Source organism: Carettochelys insculpta, chromosome 16 (assembly GCF_033958435.1).
Source record: "Carettochelys insculpta isolate YL-2023 chromosome 16, ASM3395843v1, whole genome shotgun sequence".
NCBI classification, from domain to species: Eukaryota; Metazoa; Chordata; order Testudines; family Carettochelyidae; genus Carettochelys; species Carettochelys insculpta.
The window spans coordinates 35336591-35353572 of record NC_134152.1 but is presented as its reverse complement, the minus strand read 5'-3'; the positions used below and the strand labels follow the sequence as shown (position 1 = coordinate 35353572).

Sequence of the window (16982 nt, the reverse complement as noted above, 5' to 3'; positions counted from 1 at the left end):
CTCATCCCTGGGGACCTCCCAGCTTTAGTGAATGTCTCCTCACAACTCCCCTGTAAGGAAGGGTAACAATGCTTCTCCTCCTGTGGGAAACTGAATCACAGAGCAACAACAGAGAGGGAGCCGTGCTAGTCTACACGCTATCAAAACAAAAAGCAGTCAACTAGCACTTTAAAGACTAGCAAAATAATTTATTAGGTGAGCTTTCGTGGGTCTGTCCCACAAAAGCTCTTCTAATAAATTATTTTGCTAGTCTTTAAAGTGCTACTTGACTGCTTTTTGTTTTGATAGAGCAACAACGTGACTCGTCCCAGGGTCACACAGGCAATCAGTGGCGGAGCATGGAATTGAACCAGCTCGTTGGACGCTCCTTGGTGTTCTACAGAATCTGGTGTTTTAGCAATAGAAAGGAAACTTCTTCAGTAGCTTTTGTAGAATGGCAATAATGCCTCATTATGACACAGCGAGGAACAGCGCAGAAGGCTGTGCCTTAATTTTAAGGGGCTAACCACTCTGGCTATTTTTTTTTTAATATGACAGCATCCCTTGCACGCAACACTCTGTACAAAGTCAGCAGGCCATTGGTACAAACATGGTGCACACTTAGTGGTTTATTACAGCACTGTCCACAAATACATTACCAATAAACAGCAAGAGTTATCCTGTGGTTTACAAAACGTCAGTGAACACACCCACAAAAATGACCTACACCACATTATAAATACATAAATAGATCAACTTAAATTCCTAGCACAATGGAAGTTACTGTCAAATTTCCACCATGTAATAAATACAGGTGAGGTTTAAAACAGGTGCAAATAGTGCACAACAGGGGTCAAGGGTGGGAGCAGTGTGAAAGCATTATTGCAAAATAGAGATCTCAATCTACAGTTCATAAAATTTCAGGGAAAAAATATTCATCTCTGGTTCCTGCAGCCTTGGGTAAAAGTGCAATATATAAAGCTGAAGCCCTCTTGGGTGTGCAGAGCAGACAGGGGATGCTGTGGTATTTGCACCAACATTTGGTCCACAGGGTTCTGGGTGGAATGTTGTCAAAACTTCACACATTTGGGACAAGTTTTGTCCTCCAAATGGTGAACAAACACTAGGGTGCACCCACTAACCAGTGAGGTCGCCCGTACAATGGCTTAATTTCCCCTTTGCATGTATGTGTGGGAAAGTGTTGAGTGCTGGGTCATCCCAGCTAAGACACAATGAGATCTTCATGGGCAACAGGCAGACTCACTCCAGTGTGAGCCAAATCCCACCCCGCCCTCAAAATGCTGAGCTGGTACAACACACGCTGCATCTCTCACAGGGTACAATTCACTCCTTCTATATGTGCCCTGCACAAGGCCCTGCGTTAAGTGACTGGTTAAGAGCAACGTTTCCTCCAATTCTTTCCATTCACATGCAGATTTTTTCCATCCATGCATGGAATAAACTTTTAAATGCACCAAGGCATGTGCAAATGCGCACCATCAGTAGAACACACAACCTAGCTGAGGGTGCTTGGCTAATCGGCTGCGCAGCATTTTTAATTTCTCCTGAGTGGCTGCACAGGCGCACAGCTTACAGGGAATGCTGGTTAAGAGCATACACGTTGCCCAGGACTTTGTGTGCAGTCTCCCCACCACAGCGAATTTCACCTTCCCAGACTGACTGGGGAAGTCACTTACTCAGTAAACTGGTGCTCATCGTTGGCTTACAGTTTAAGGAATCTCGTCAGCCTACTTTCCAACAGGTTCCACGCCTTACACTTCCGCCCTCGCTGTGTGCAGCGTGTTGTGACCAAGGTTGAAGAGACTGGGACCTTCCGTGCCAACATTATTGATAAGAGCCTTAGAGGTTTTGTTCACAGAAGTTCTCATCCTTTGGTCCTCTACATCCACAAATATTCCATCCTGCCCCAGACAGGCAGCTAGTATTTGCCTGTGCTGCTGCAGGATGGAACCAGTGTTCCCTCTAATTTTTTTCCAACCATGGGCAGAATAAATTTTGTTATGTGCACCAAGGCATGTGCAGATCTACACCACCAAGACAAACATCTGCTGACAGCTCTGCATGGCTGTGGGCACTCTGCTAATCAGCTGGATCTCTCCTGGGCAGTTGCCCAGCTGCTCAGCTTACCGGGAACACTGGATGTAATGTCCAGCCAGTAATGCTGAGAATCAGGACTGCCCTGAGCCCATGTTGATGCTATTCCGTGAATTGCTTCTCGAGATCACGACTCTCACAAGCACACCTCAGCCAACTGATGCATGTCACGGCTTTTGACTAACACAATCTCCAGCAGTCTCTAGAGCCAGAAATGTATCAGAGAGGTAGCCGAGTTACTTTGCATTTTTACAAACAACAAGAAGTCCTGTGGCACCTTATAGACTGACAGATATTTTGGAGCATAAGCTTTGGTGGGCAAAGACCTGCTTCATTAGATACATGAGTCGGGGGGTTTCAGAGGAGGATTTAAAGACAGGGTCTCAGTAAAGGGGAGGGATATTCTGAAGCCAGAAAGATATTCTCCGCGTGATGACTCTGCCTGCCTAGCAAAATACCAGCAGTTGAACTAGGATACTCACTGGGGAGGTTTAGATACTGGAGCAAATCAAGATAGAGTCTCTGCTTCTCATGATGACTAAAATTTTCTGAACGCTTTGTTTCCAACGAATGTCTCTCAGAGTCATTTCCCATTCATGGATCATCTGATGGCTAATTCAGGTCTGAGTGGGAACAGTATAGGGAAAACTGATGAAAAATAATGACCCAGGTGTTATCAAGCCCTAACTGCCTGTGATACCCGCACAAAATATCATGCAGTAAAGTACCAAAGAGGCAGACTGTCCTACTAATGCATCAAAAGCTGGTGGTAAGCTGGTATCTCCAGGACCCATTTCACAGCAAATCCACAGCATTACTAGAAGTGGCAGAAACACACAAGCATCCACCAGTGCAATGAAAGTAATTCCAGAAGACACAACTCCTCCTCTCCTGGGGTGTGGCAGTCAGAGGTAGTTGTGCTCAAGAACTTACCAGCTACACTGCCAGACACAAGCCAGCCAGCATGCATTACATTTGCAGCTGAGACTATACTGAGGAGGTATCAAATGGTGTCCATGGAAACAGGTGGCCTAGCCATTCTGAGGGGCTAAAATACAACCAAACATTGTTTCCCTGTCCTGTGGATAGCAAAAGAATTCTTTTCACCTCTCCCAGTGGACAGATTTGTCATCTGGGGCAACAGACAGGTGGCTTTTCTTAAGCATGACAAGGTGCAGTGTTAGAGAGACAAGGTGGGTGAGGCAGTATCTTTTACTCCAACCTTTAGAAAAGCCCTACAGAAGCTCAAAAAGCTTGTCTCTTTCACCAACAGAAACTGGTCCAATACAAGATATTCCCTAACCCACCTTGCCTCTCTAATATCCTGGGATCAGCATGAAACAGTGTGCATTGTGAGATGCGCAATAGGCTGGGGCTGAAGGGATCCTAAAGGCATGCCTTGATGTGACAGTTCAGTGCTTAGATAATAAGGTGACTGGTGCAATATAAATACTATGATACACAGGTCACAGAGAATCTGAATGGGCCACTGTGGTTATTGTCTCCATTATTTTAAAACAAACATTAAAAGCCAAAGAAGAAAAGTGAAACACAAAAATGGCAAGTCCGGCAACACTGAAGGTTTGAATTAGCTTTGCAAAGCAAGGAGATTCTCTGTGGTGTGTCCCCCTCAACTCTGGACCCTCCCAAAACAGGGACACTTAGTCCCCCCCAAGATCAGAACTTCCTTGCTCTCATTTGTGTGCATCAGACCCTTAACATTCCTTTAGTTCTGTGTGTTTTCTTCTGTTCTCATTGCTGAAGTCCTAAGAATGGTCTCTGATACTTAAGGCTGCCTATGGCACCACCTTGTGAGGAAAGCCAGGCAGTGCCCTGTAACAGGCATTAGGAGAACAAGGTGATTTTCATCAATTTACTTAGAATTGTGTTTTCCTGCTGAGAATTGCCTGGGTGGCAATTTTAACCAGAGCAGGAGTTACGTGTGCATCTCCAGACAAGAGCAGGCTCTCAGAAAAGGAGCACATAATAAAGAGTGAAACCATATCTCACCACCTGTAACAGAAAATTTGGGGGTATTGGATATTTTTAATCTGCTCCTGGTGCCAAGGAACTAGTAGTGTGATGTTACAAACATCTGAGAGCGACAGCACTGCAGAACTGCTGAAGGACTGTATGCCGTGTTGAATTTCCATATAAAGCTTAAAACCATCAGTATTCACCAATTTAAAACCTTTTAAAAATACAAATGGTCCAAATGCAGCAGTGACAAAGGCAGGGACAGACATGGGGCAGCTAGTGAGTCCCATGGCCCATTCAGAGGAACCTCCCAGCAGCTGTTTAATTGGGGTTCACCCGCCTTGTGAGTTCTTAGCAAAGCAGATGGCTGGTTGACGTGACTTTCACTCTTTTAGCCAGCTCAATGCAAAAATGCTGCATGATCCTTCTTCATACCCTTCATGGGAAGGCAGCAGTAGCTAATAGGACTCAGAGAGTGGATATGATCACCCAGTAGGGGGGCATGGGAAGCAAAAGCAAATCCGAAGATTCCACTGAGAAAGACACAAGGTCCACAGCTTCTCTCCTCCATGACTGACTCCCTTTAAATACATTGGGTCTTGGCAATGTTTTCTGCTACAGGCTTGAAAGGAGCTCCACTGTTCTCTGCACAAGCTCCAGGACTGGGTGAGCTCTGCTGGCAACTGCCCAGCAGTCCAGTGCTAATGCAAAGTGCCACCCACCAGCACTTCTGCCTCTTTTCCAATACCAGGCATGACGTTCGGATCCCGGAGCCGAGCTGCAGAACGAGGAAAAGTGCATCCAGCGGTGGGGTGGCGCCTGACTCGTGAAAAGCAAAATCCTACCAAGTGCTAAGATAAGTCCAACTTCAGTCCCAGAAAGGAACCAGGGTGGGGGGTTCATTCTCAGCTAGCGGACGAGGCAGCGGCAGCCGGGGAGTGGTTATCGGTCAAGTCCCACTGTGACCAAATGGAATAGTGGATGTGACATGCAGAACGACAGCAGCTGTTCATTCCAAGGCCCACTCCATCAGCCACTGCTCACGCTTGGCCCGTTCCTCTGTCTCCAGGCTCATGGCTTTCCTTGGCATTTCTGCTCCTCCACTGTGCAGCAGCGTTTCCTGCTTCCGTGCCTCATCCTCCGCCCAGACAGTCTTGTCCTTCAGTTCCTGGATCATCTCCTCAAGCCGGTGCACAACCTGGTGAGGGACCCAGTTGCTATCCAGAGAGGTCAGAAACGGGTCAGGGGCACTCACCTCAATCAGTTCCTTGCTGGTGGGGATCCGCAGGTAGTAGGCATGGAGCATCATTCTGTATGGGCTGCTGTCCTTCTTCAAGCTGTAGGTGAAATCTCCCACAATGGGGTGGCCAGCAGCACTGCAGTGAACCCGGAGCTGGTGTGTCCGGCCTATGTGGAACATGGGAACAGAAGTGTAAAGAACGCAGGGTTCAAACACTGCTGTGGCATCCCCGGCTCAGAACGCCTGTGCTGCTGGGAGACAATGCGCTGTGTGCTTCGACCTTTGGAGACCTGGGCCCAAGAACCCATTTAGGTCATGACCATTGTTCCCTCTATTTTTATCATCCATGTGTGGAATAACTTTTGTTATGTGCACTGAGGCATGTGCGGATGGGCACCACCAGGAGAAACACAAGCTGCTGGCGCTGGGCATTTTGCTAATCAGTTGGGCGGTATTTGCTCTGCCCTGGGAAGCCGCCCAGGTGCTCAGCTTCCAGGCAACGCTGGTCAGGACTGACAAAGGGCTTGATTTTCATCACGTCCTAGCCCCTAATGGCTTCCGCTCCAGAGTGCGGAACCAAGTCACAACCGTGTAGACCAGGGATGGGCAACCTTGAATAGTGGGGGGGCCTCACAGGTGGTCGCCCATCAGCTCAGTGGGCTGCAGCAGCCCATGGCCCACAAGGGTTCCATTTGTGGCCTTGCAGGAGGCCACTGCCCCCATGTGCCTCTCTTCCCCACACCTCTCGTGCACCAGAGCCCCACACTTACCTGCTCCTCCTCCTCCCTCCCAGAGCTTTAATGTCACCAACCAGCTGATTTGCAGCCTCCCAGCTCTGGGAGGGAGTGGGGACAGAGCAGGAATCAGGTGATTTGCAGTGCTCTGAATATACTGGGAGGGAGGGGAATAGGAGAATGTGTGAGGCGCTGGTGCCTTGCTACACGAGAGGCCCCTGGGGAAGAAGGGCAACCAGGCGTCTTTGGACCACACGTGGAGCCCCAGTGGGCTGCATACAACCCACAGTCACAGGTAGCCCAGGACTGCAAACAACAGATGACCAAGGTTTCTCCCTGCAGGACATCCTGCTCCTTCCCTCTAGTGTTCTAACCTCAGGGAGACTCTCAGTCTTTGACCTGATGGGACCCAACCAGCCCCACTGTCAGGGTGAGTCAGCTGACTAGCTCTGCACCCTGCTCAAGACTCTGCAGCCAGGCTCCCCCAAGGTAAGAAAAAGCACCATTCTGGGGTTTCCTTAGCCCTCTAGGTCTTACCTGTCAGAGGCTGTAGAAGCACTTTAGTTACTGGGTCACCACTATATGATCCACGCTCGAGGACAATGAGCTCCGACTGGGAAGGCTTTGGATTTTCACAGCCTACAAGATGGGAAACAAAAGCTCAGCCATGGCCATCACAGCTGCCAGACTCAGGAGATGAACTGTGACAACAGCGCGAGAAGGACACAGACGTACCCTCTGTCCCTTCGATGCACATCATGTGGGTCATGCCTTCTGTTGTGTTCTTCCCAATGGCGTAATGGATCGTCATTCTGCTTTCGCTCACATGACCCCTGACCTGCCGCACAGAAGAGAGTTGGTTAGTGAATGGGACAAAGCCACCCCTGAAACTCAGTTCAGAACAATTCTAGGTCTGTGGGGAAAACACCAAAAAAATTCAGAAATAAGCTGCAATTTAACAAAGTTGGAGTTTCTGGGGCATCAGTTCTGGGTGCAGCTGTCCCTCATGGAAACGGAGGCTTGACACAAAAATCAGGCTGACACAGAGGGCAAAGCCCCAGCCTCAAAGAGCTCATGATTTAAGGTTCTAGTTCTGCAACTGACCATGAGCCCACTGAACACCAGTGAATCTAGCTTGCGTTGTCAATTTCAGAATCAGAACCTAAGTACCCAATGCCAAACAGCTGCAGCCTCCGGCTCTTAACGCACAGAAAACAGAGTTCAGACACGAGTCACACACAAAAAAATACCCACTCTCAAAACAATACTTGTGTATCTATGTATATACACGCTCACATATATCCATGAAATCTTAGGTGAGTTAACAGAGAGACTTTTGCACTAGTTCAACACTAACGGGTGTATCAATAATTATCTCTGGAAAACAACAGTAATATTTCCTGTGATGACTCCAGGAGGAAATGTTGGAAATCCCTCAGTTCCGCTGGACAAATTGATTATATCTCAGAAACAACATGAAGCAACATTTACTCAACATGTTGTTTTCTCCTGTGATACCATCCAAATGTCACTGAAACTAAGCTGGTTGACTGAAGGTGGCTCTGAATTAATATCGCAGCCAGACTGCTAAGCAGATGATTCCCTGCTGTTCATATCTATAAAAACAAAAAAGGATTCACACAACAGTTGTCTCTGAAATGGCATGGGCTAACGACTGCCAATGACAGGAGAGGATTTCCTGCCTCAGGTATGACAAAGTGACGTTAAACAGGGGAACTGGAGTTGATCACTCTCTGGCATTTCTTTCCCTCCTCTCTATTCATAGGTTATGAATATGGTTAAATCACATTGACTTCAAAGCTAAGCACATGCTTAAATGCTCTGGAGAGTCAGGGTTTGAGCACTGACTACCATCTTTTTACAACTGCAGGCAGACCCTCGCCGCATTAGGGAGATCTGGGGGAGCCGATGAAAGGTGCTGGCCTGACAGACCGGGAAGATGCTCTTTTCTGTATACTTGGACAGTACAGCACGTCCATTGCCAGGGCAGAGAAGATATTTCACCAATGGCTGGTGCCCATCACTATGATTGGTGTTCAGACTCCAGTCCAGGGGTGGGTGAAATCCATCCTGTTAAACATTCAGATCCTGCCTGCCATGATGCTCTGGACTGCCACTGTCCTGGGGCCCAGTGGGTGCCTTGGGCAGGCTCTCTGCCTGCTGCAGCCCCTCACTGCTCCAAGTGGCTCACTGCTGGGGCCAGGGAGTGTCTCAGTCTGCACAGCACTCCCCTTGGCAGGAGCAGCACAGCAGGTCTTAATGCTCTTCCCCCATCTCTAGCACATCCTTGCAGCCGCCATTGGCCAATGGGAGCTGCCTGGGTTGTGCCTGCAGGCACGTCAACACATTGAGCCCTGCTGCCGTGCTCCTGCCGGGGGTGCACTCTGCACACTGAGACACATGCTGGCCCCAGCAGCCGGCTGCTTTGAACAGTGAGGGGATGTGGCAGGCAGGGAGCCTTATCCAAGGCTCCTGCTGGCGGGGAGCTGCCTACAGTAAGCGCCCCCTGACCAGAGCTTGCACCTGGCACCTCACCCCAACTCGAGGTCCAGGTCACAACTCCCTCCTGCCTCAGGTCACAACCAAAACCCTCTGCAACCCCCTCCTGAGCCCCTGCCCAATGTCACAACTACCCAAACCCTCTCCACCCGCTCCTACCTTCCTGCCTGATGTAACAACAGCCTAAACCCTCTGCACCCCTGCCCCAGGTCACAATCCAAACCCTCTGCACTGTGATTCCTCAGGGCTGACGCTGGGCAGGTTCTGAAAACACCCCCACTTCCTGCTCCCAGCACTCAGGGATGTCTGCCTGACGTTGTCAGATGCATGGCTGGGTAGCCAGGTAGGGAGAGATTTCCTCTGGGCAAATCACAGCAGCATCAGAAAGCAGCATGCTAAGAAACCTTCAGGCACAGGAGCCAGGGCCAAAATCAGAGACAAGCACAGACCCACTGTAACAAACACTCCTGTTCTCCAATAAACATCTGCTGAGCTGTACAAGGCAAACAGCTGCAAAAACAAAAAGTCCAATTAACTCATGACATAAAACAAGCAGCCTGATCAGACCCTGACTGGCAAGAACCAAGCTAGGATCAGCTTCTTCGTCACTTTTTCCTTTCTGAAACCCTTCTTCTAGAAAGGCTCCTCTGGCCTGGGAGATTCCACAGCTCATAGAACTGAGGTTGGCAAAATCAGCTCTGGGGCAGATCCAGGCCGCCATTCATTCCTCTCTTGCCTGCCCAGCTGATTAGCGGTGTGTTTATACTTACTGCCAGCAGCATGTGTTCAGTCACCCCCGCTCCCACCCTTGTTCTGTCTGCAGCTGCGCTGCTCCTAAGATCCTCCTGCTCGCTGGGCAGAGGGGGAGAGGATAGTACTGAAGTTAAGGTGTTCCCTACCCCTGTATCCCATCTTTGCAGAGCAGGGATCGAGGAGAGGGAGACACACAGGAGAGCTGCTCCAGTCTGAAGCACAGATGGTAAGTGACTCACTCAGGAGTGCAGAGCAGGGGAAGTGGGAGACAACAGGGCAGGACAGGTTCCCCTTAAAGAAGCAGAGGGTGGCGTCTCTCAGAAACTTACCCTTACTGGTGTAGTTCAGCTCTTAATAACCGGAGCTGCTCCTGTGTGAGACAGGTGTGCCTGCAAAATCCCATCCCGAGGCAGACAACCTACCAGCTCATGCACCTTGGAGAATCACACTCATTAAAAGGGCAGGATGCAATGAATGGTGGCTGAAAGGTCTAGGACCACGATAGAGCCCATGTAGAGGGGGCTACGCTTACCAGAGCGAGGTAGGCCTTGGTCACCAGCCGTTCCTTGAAACATTTGTATGCGCTACCGGCAGCTGCTTTATTGAGAGCAACACAGAGGGCCCCACTGGTGGAAAAGTCCAGCTGGTGGCAAAACCTAGGAGAGACAGAGAGTACAGGGGAGGGTCAGAAACACCTTCCTCGCCATTCTGAAAAGCCACAGATGGCTCCTTCAGCCTTACAGTATGAGTCTGGCAGAGCAGTTTAAAGGTGGGACCCTGAGCTTGTGTGTTGAACTCACAAAGGCACTTCGAACCCTATGAGGCCAACCGGCAGATGCCGGTGTGACCCACACCCAGGCCAGCAGCCAGAACTGCCCAGCTCTGAAGATGCAAAGCATTACATAAGCGCTCAGCATACCATCAGGACAACATATTCTGAGAGGGACATTGGCTACCCGAATTTAGTTTTATTGTCTCTCATAACCCCCATTGCTGGCAGAGCATCATTTCAGTGGGATGTCTTGTGCTGTGTGGTAGGGTCAGGCCAGTGGCCTCGCTTACCAGGGGAGAGAAGCTGCTGTAAAAAGCAGAAACGGCTCTGTCTAATCAGGTGTCGTCACAGGCAGAGCAGGAGCAGCAGGGGTAGAGGTGGCTATAAATCAGTTAGGGGCAGCTGGTCCCCCTTGAAGCTGCCGCGGGTCTTTTAAAAGCATTCCCCCCAAGAGGATGGGGCGAGAGGGTGGAAGAGAAGGTTGCAGAGAAATGAGGAGAGAGCAGCTAAGGAAAACAGCAACAACATCAGAGACAACTGGGGGGGTGAGGAGCTCCCTGCCCCTGGTAACCTCAGGGCTCAGCTGGATGGTGGAAGGACTGATTATTCAGCCCAGTTGGACCTGGGGGCTCCTACCTGCTTCCCTTTGAGACGAGGGACTGAAGCCCAAACCCTGGCAAGGGCAAGCAGGCCCCATATCATGGAACTGTGGAACAAAAAGAGGTCTGGGGTCCAGGAGTGGTACTGACCCTACCACAAATGTATTTATCTGTATTAATTTTGTGTGTGTTTAATTCTCGGTTTGGTTTTCCTACAGCTGCCCACAGCATCTAGGGCAAACTGCTCCAAGGGTGGAGGCTTTTCACGGGCACACAGGCCCTTTAAAGGCACAGGAATTCCAAATGGTCAAAGCATCAGCCCACATGGAGCCGTGTGCAGTCAGAGTACCAGCACTTAGGCCTTTATTTTCACAGGCAAGTAACAGCTAACAATTTCAGTGGATGTTAGGTGCCTAAATGCCACTGAGCATGTGGGCTTCAGTGGATAATTTAGATCCACCAAGTGCAAGTCTGTGTGATGGATTCTGCTCTTTCCTGTCCCATGTCTCAAGAGCTTTAAATTCTCTTTCTCCTTTTCCTTGCTCTCTGCGATAGCGGGTAGGCTTTGGCAAACAGTCCCAACTTCAAGCAGGTTTTGGTTTGGACCATTCTGCTCCGGAAGCTCACTTCCAAGTCGATCGCCCTGGCCTGTGACTGTTTCATCCCTAACTCTCTACATATTGGGTCTTACAAGTTGTGAGTTGCTGGAACATCACAGCAGTCGGGGGCAGGCCTGCATCTAGAACATCAGGATAACACCTCTGTCAAGTTGAGATGGACGTTGCCCTTCCACGCTCCCTTACCTGAAGCCATAATACGTGTCTGGGTCAGCCAGCTCTGGGAAGCGGTACTTCAGCTGGCTCTGCAGGGTCAGCTTCTCATACCACATCTTGCTGTCAATACGAACATCCCAGTGCTTGTTGACCACAATGAAGTCAGAGCTCTGGTACAGGATGGACAAATTATCAATGCTACCTGGCTCCATGGCCCTTTGGAGGAAAGTAAGCGCTCAAACGCCTTTGTTTACAAAATCCTGAAAAATAAAACAAAGCCTCAAAAGGGACTGAGCATTCACTGGACTGCTGTGACGCAGGACAGAAGCGCTGCCTCACTCAAGCAGTTGCAAACTCCATGTCTCCCTTGTTTGTTACACCCGCTTGATATGTTTTCTCATAGAAAGACAGCAAGATCCCTGGGGCAGGGTGAGTTGCCAGCTGTCCAGCCCAGAAGGATCAGAGGCCATTTACAGCAGCGGCATCCACTCTGATCCAGGAAAGGTAGCAACCGAAAACAGGGACTGTCTTTTATTGATTGCGGCAGTAGCGCAACACAAGTAATCAGTTGTGCATGTGCACTATTATTCACATGTCCACTAACTCTCACTATCTCCTGCCCATCTGTTTGGATGGCTCAACACAACATCTGTCTGAGGCAGGGCATCACAGTGCAGTAGGGCGTGATGTTAATGGACTCCCCATTTCCTGCTGTGTACACAGCAAAGCAAACCCTCTCACTTCTCTCTATGCCACAGTTGGGATTTACAATGTGCCAAGAATTAGAAGCACTTAACAATTAATAATTTGCACAGAGCCTCGCACAACGGGTGCTGGGGCTCTTAGGTGCTTCTGCAGTGGAAATCATTTATAACAATGAGTGCACCCATCTGATACAGGATTGACAACTAATGCACTTTGAGGTGTGGATACACTATACTTGTGGAATTTCCTACAGGCTCTTCCAGTGGTTGATGCTGTCAACTCAGACTAGGTCCAAAATGTAGACATTGTAAAGCTGAATGTCTACCAAAAAAACATTTTTTTACTGTGCTATTAAAAATAGTGATTTTGAAATATAAACGTACTTATTTACTTATTCACTGCATTGACGGAAACTGAAAAACTGCAGCCTTTTGAAAAGTGAAAATCACTTCATTGATCAAGCTGTGAGAAAGGAAAAATGTAAACAAAGACCAGAAAGCGTAAAGGGAACTTTGATTTTCCAAATTCTTGTTGTTATTATAATAAAGGCTAAATCTTTACACTGGAGAAAGAAAAAGCTGGCAACTGCATCAGTGTTGTCAGTAACATAGGTAAAGAACAGTTTGTTTACCACAGACCATTTTAACTGCAACTGTGTGCATTTAATGTCAGCAATCAACACAAGCAAAACACAACACTTGTGCTTCTTTATCTCTGCCTCATGTATCACTTGTTTAAATTAAAAATAAAACCCTCTGCAGCTCACACGCAATAGCTGAAAATAAAAAAGAGTCTGTCCGCTAACCCATCCATCCCCTGGGGGGCACAATACAACATTTTCCCCTACCGCATAGTCACCCATAGCCTGGATAGTTTGAGTGCCTGTCAAACAATGAGGATGCCTTTGGTAGCAGTCAGCATCCAATGATGTACAGCACGACGGACAAGGATGCAGGAGGCCCCAGACGTTGTTGGGACCCACATCCCCTTGCGGCCCAACCCTTCCCCACCCCCCTTAACACTGAGCCCATCCGACTGACGACGCGAAAGCAGGGGGTGGTTACTATTGTGTGATAAGGTCTATTTGAGACTCACGGGCCAGCAGCTGCCTTTCTCTAGTCAGTGCGTCCCCCTTTCGCCCCCAGCCAGGCCTCAGCAAAGCAGGGGAGACTGGGCACCTTATTCTTGAGACAGCTGCAAAACCAGCACAGGGGTGACCGGCCCGTGCAGGGGACGGGAGTGAGGAAATTCGTGCATTCCCCGCCCCGCTGCCCTCGGCGCTCCCCCGGGGGTTGGCCCAGCAACGAACACCTGCCTCCCGCAGCACAAATGCACCGAGCGCGACCGACCTGCCGCTGCTGCCCAGCGCTCGCGGGCTGGCGGAAAGGCGCCGTGGCTACATTGTATCCAGCCCCACAGCACGAGACAGGGCCGTGCGGCGCGCGAAGGGCCGAGGCAGCCAATCAGTGGCTCCCGCGGCCGCCGGCTGGAACGTTACCCGGAAGGGCACGCGAGGAGGCGCGCGCGCCGGGCTCTGGCTGAGGCGGGGCGAGCTGCGCGGGCGGTGCAAGGCCCCGGGGGGAAGCGGCGCGCGGGGCCGGCCCCATGGAGGAGCCGGAGCTCTATGGCATCGAAGATGATTTCGAGCAGCAGTTTGCGGATGAGCTGGAGGTGCTGGCGGAGCTGGAAGGTGGGTGGCGCGGCGGTGCCTTGTTGCCCTCGGTGGGGAGCGCTCGGGGCTGTGCAGGCTGAAGGCGGGAGCACGTTGCAATTATCCTTGCGTTAACGCAGCACGCTGTGCAGGGCGGTGTGCCTTCAGATTGGCCCTGTGTGAGGAATAAATTGCGTTATGCGCACGAGGACATGGGCACCTCCGGTAGAAACATGCAGCTGGCTGTGGGCGGTGTTCCCGCTGGTATTTTCCACCAATGGGTAGTATAAACTTTGTTATGTGCACCAAAGTAGGGGCAGATGTGAACCACCAAGAGAAACACACCTTGCCCATGGTGGGTGGTTGTGCACTTTACTGATCAGCTGGGCAGCAGCTGATTCTCCCCTGGGCAGCTGCTTAAGTGCACAGTTTATAGGGAACACTGGTGTGGGAGGAGGAGACACAGCTCCCCCTGCCCCCCTTGGGCTGCGGCAGAGGTGAGTTCCATCTGGCAAGTCCAGGAACTACCTGGTGTCTTAGAATCAGCCTTGATACATCGCAGCTTGCCCCAGGAACAAGGGGGAGGAGTTTTGTGTTGCCTTAAGGACTAACTGATTTATTTAGACATAAGCCCATGAAAGTTTATGCCTCCCAAAAATGTTAGTTGCAGGATTCCTCGTTGTTTTTGCAGATGTAGACTAAGACCAGGTTTACAGTAGGAGGTAAAATCAATTTTTAGGTCTGCAAATCCAGCTTGAAGAATTGTGTAGCTGGAGTTAACTTATTTAAAACTGATTTTTGCCACTGTCATGCAGCAAGAGGTCAATGGGAGAAACTCTCTGGTTGACTTTCCTCACTCCTAACGAGGAGCAGGAGTACCCCCGCCTACACAGGCACCCCATAAGTATGATTTAGCATGTCCCTACTAGGTGTGCGAAATCAGACTTTGGAAGATCGACCACAGCATGGTCAAATCTTTTGTGTAGTGAAGATGTACCCTAAAATGGCTACCTTTGGGAGACTTGCCCCAGGAAGGGTTTTACCAAGCTGTGGCAGATACTTAATGTTGTTGTGCATAGTGTTAGTCTTGGATGTTGTTGGTGCTCTCTGAGGAACAAGGAGCCTTCTCTGTAAGGGTTTGATGCCCTAGAAATGCGTGTTGTATGTTTCTCAGTAGGACCCAGTTCCTGGTCCCTAGGGCAAACAACTGTGTGTAAATTTTAACTGTGAGCTGGACTGACCCGCAACATAGTTTGAGTAGCAAATGTAGACAGAATTTCAAAATACACCTGTTCAAACTTAGTGGGGTGAAAGGACGGGGTTGGTGCTGTGCATGCTGTCTGGTTTGGCATCTCCTGTGCTAAAATCTGGCTTATTCACGCTGCTTCCCCCATCCAGAGGGGTGACATCACTAAAGGCTTTTTAACATCTTTTCCAGGTGTTCCATGTCAGCCATGGGTGCCAAAAATCTCCCAGCTCCGAAGCAGGAAGCAGACATTTGAAGAAGCTATCTCAGCCGGAGATGTGGTTAAGGACTCTCTAACGGGCAAACCATGCCAAGGGAAGAACTCTCAAAACCAGACGAACGCTCTGGAGAGCACTGAGGAGCCTAACCCTAAGAAGCAGCATCTAGAGCTCGCTCTGCATGAATCAGAGGAGGAGTGTATGGAGAACTGGCCACTACAGGAGCCTTCTGGTGTGCTCAGTATGTTTTGGAAATATTCTTCAGTTAGCATGCTTTGCATGTAGGCAAGGCCCTTATGCGTCTCTCACTGCCTCCACTTGGTGGTGTGGATTGGTTTAAATCAAGGCACCAAGAAAGCTAAGACTGATTGTGCTTAGAGGGCATTTAATTTTGGAGAAAGCCCCATTGGACTCCCTGGCACTTCAGTTTTTTGAGAAAACAAGCATAGAATGGGGTTCCCTTGGAGGAGCTGAGTTATGCTGATGTAAAATAGGTGGTGACTGATGGCAGAACAAGGAGCAATGGTCTGAAGTTACAGAAGAAGAGGAATAGGTTGGATGTTAGGAAAAACTACTTCACCAGGAGGTGGTGAAGCACTGAAATGCGTTACCGAGAGAGGTGGTGGAATCTCCATCCCTAGAGGCTTTTAAAGTCCTGGCTGGGATGACTTAGTTGGGGTTGATCCTGCTTGAAGCAAGGGGCTGGACTCGATGACCTCTGAAGGTCCCTTCCAGCCCTAAGGTTCTATGATTATGGCCCGTGGCCCTGATGTTCCAAACTAAGAAAATGACACTCAGTGGCAATTGGCAACTCTAGATTTCTGTTAACTGCATGCAGTTTTCTGTATTGTGTACATGGGATACATTCTGAAGCAAGTTAACTAATTAAACAAGCCACATGGATTAGTTTAGCTAATCTTCTTTCTTAATTCTAGCAATAAGCAACACAGCAAACAGTTTGGGAGTTTACTTGTCAAATTGCCCTTGTGCTAAAAGGCACAGAGAGGGAGAGCGAGTCTTAAAGAATGTTGCGTTGCTAAGTGAATTATTCAAGTTATTAACAAGTTGATCCACGTCATTTTCTCCCAATAAGCAGTTTTCCTTCTAATGTTTCGTTCTTGCAACTAGGCCCTGCATCTCCTCCTTGCACTGCTTACCTTTACACCTTTTCCTCTTTTACCCCAGGAACGAATTTCTTCACAACATTCTCAGCTAGGGTCTCTCTGCTGCCCAGAAGCCAGGACAGTTTTTCTGTGGAAAAGCATGGGGCAGTACAGGAAGCTGTGTGTGTGCTAAATAATTTCTTCCCTCTTTCTTTCCAGTCTGCTCCCTTGTTCCCTTCCATGCTGTGTGTGTCCTTTCCTATATGTTAAAACAATGTCTTTAGTAACTCCTCTGCCATGCGTGGCCAAGTTCTGCCATCGCATAAGCAGAGAACAAAAGCAATCCTACCCAGCTGGTGTCTTTCTTTGCACATGTGACTTTTTAGTCTGCTGAGAAACAGGAATGGAAAGCCCAGAATTTCTGAGAAGCAAGAGCTGGTAGCTAGGCTGGACATACTAGAGCTATTAACTCATTTTTATGAGACTGTAAGTGTAGCACATTGCTGATGAGATTTAATTGTCACTGTTATTTTTAAATGAGAAATTTAGTGTTTTAGTCATAATTTTAAAAAAATCTGGTTTAAATAAGAAAAAATC

General features: G+C 49.2%; 2 protein-coding genes across 7 annotated transcripts in view; one reads left to right on the top strand and one right to left on the bottom strand.

The window, feature by feature from the left end:
* Positions 1-601: 601 nt before the first annotated feature.
* RPUSD1 (RNA pseudouridine synthase domain containing 1) lies at positions 602-13633 on the bottom strand. 2 transcript variants are annotated; one of them, XM_075010439.1, is made up of 6 exons: positions 13517-13633; positions 11493-11722; positions 9851-9974; positions 6781-6883; positions 6583-6684; positions 602-5478 (listed from the first exon to the last, which is right to left on the bottom strand). In XM_075010439.1, the coding sequence occupies exons 2-6, from the start codon at positions 11672-11674 to the stop codon at positions 5081-5083; spliced, it is 909 nt and encodes a 302-aa protein (XP_074866540.1). In that variant the 5' UTR covers positions 11675-11722; positions 13517-13633; the 3' UTR covers positions 602-5080. The 2 variants fall into 2 exon arrangements, with proteins under 2 accessions (XP_074866540.1, XP_074866541.1); XM_075010440.1 differs by lacking the exon at positions 13517-13633 and having other exon boundaries at positions 11493-11929.
* A 96-nt stretch (positions 13634-13729) lies between these two features.
* Positions 13730-16982, top strand: part of CHTF18 (chromosome transmission fidelity factor 18) — a 44307-nt gene continuing 41054 nt past the window's right edge. For 3 of the 5 annotated variants that reach the window (XM_075011003.1, XM_075011002.1, XM_075011000.1), the window contains exons 1-2: positions 13730-13857; positions 15257-15523. In XM_075011003.1, the coding sequence (XP_074867104.1) occupies positions 13773-13857; positions 15257-15523 (352 nt within the window). In that variant the 5' untranslated portion in view covers positions 13730-13772. Of the gene's footprint in view, positions 13858-15256; positions 15524-16982 lie in introns of those variants that run through there. The other 2 variants (XM_075011001.1, XM_075011004.1) reach the window with 2 other exon arrangements.